The following is a 621-nucleotide window of genomic DNA, read 5'->3' as shown; positions in this document are numbered from 1 at the left end:
ATACTGACAGTTTGAGAATGTATGTCTTATTTTTTCTTTTAATGTTCTGAAGAATTTTTCCCAAAATAAATAATGGATGGAAAAGTTTACTTTGCATGGTTGCTTAATACATTTCTATTGTACATAGATTGTTATTACATAAATTATTATATATTAAGTCAATCAATCATGATGTCTTGCTTGTAGGGGGCCATGGGAATGAGTATAGACTCCTGAACAACAACGATGCCGATCTCAAGACTGTCTTGGACACCCCAATCACCATCTGGACGCCAACGCCCATGTCTCCAGCACGTCGGGCTTGTTTCATCGCCTCCATCATGTTTGGGGTATTGGTTGTGGCCACGTTCCTTTGGGTCCTTCCGTGTGATGTGCAGCCTTGTGAGGGAGACATGGGGCTAGGAGATAGAGAGTGGGCTGTCAAGATGGAAGGAATGGGTAAGCCCCCTAAGTATGAGATATTAGACAAACTTAATGTTATAGAGAAGCAAGGTTGAAATGTCGCTGTCTTGTTGTGGTAGAGTGGTATTGTTTCATTCTTTTCAGTAATCTGCAATCGTTATGTACTATTTATTGTAGACTATCTGCTGTTATTGCCTTGCAGTAGTATATGGGAATTTT

At 39.9% G+C, this 621-nt stretch overlaps 1 protein-coding gene across 1 annotated transcript in view; it reads left to right on the top strand.

Moving 5' to 3' along the window:
- LOC119585258 overlaps window positions 1–621 on the top strand; it is a gene marked incomplete in the record, with an annotated part of 14,895 nt that overhangs the window by 2,639 nt on the left and 11,635 nt on the right. Inside the window, 1 exon segment of the mRNA XM_037933926.1 lies at window positions 187–438. Coding sequence (XP_037789854.1) covers window positions 187–438 — 252 coding nt within the window.

This window comes from Penaeus monodon, chromosome 19 (genome assembly GCF_015228065.2).
Source record: "Penaeus monodon isolate SGIC_2016 chromosome 19, NSTDA_Pmon_1, whole genome shotgun sequence".
In the NCBI taxonomy this organism is placed as follows: Eukaryota; Metazoa; Arthropoda; class Malacostraca; order Decapoda; family Penaeidae; genus Penaeus; species Penaeus monodon.
This window is presented reverse-complemented; position numbering and strand designations above follow the sequence as displayed.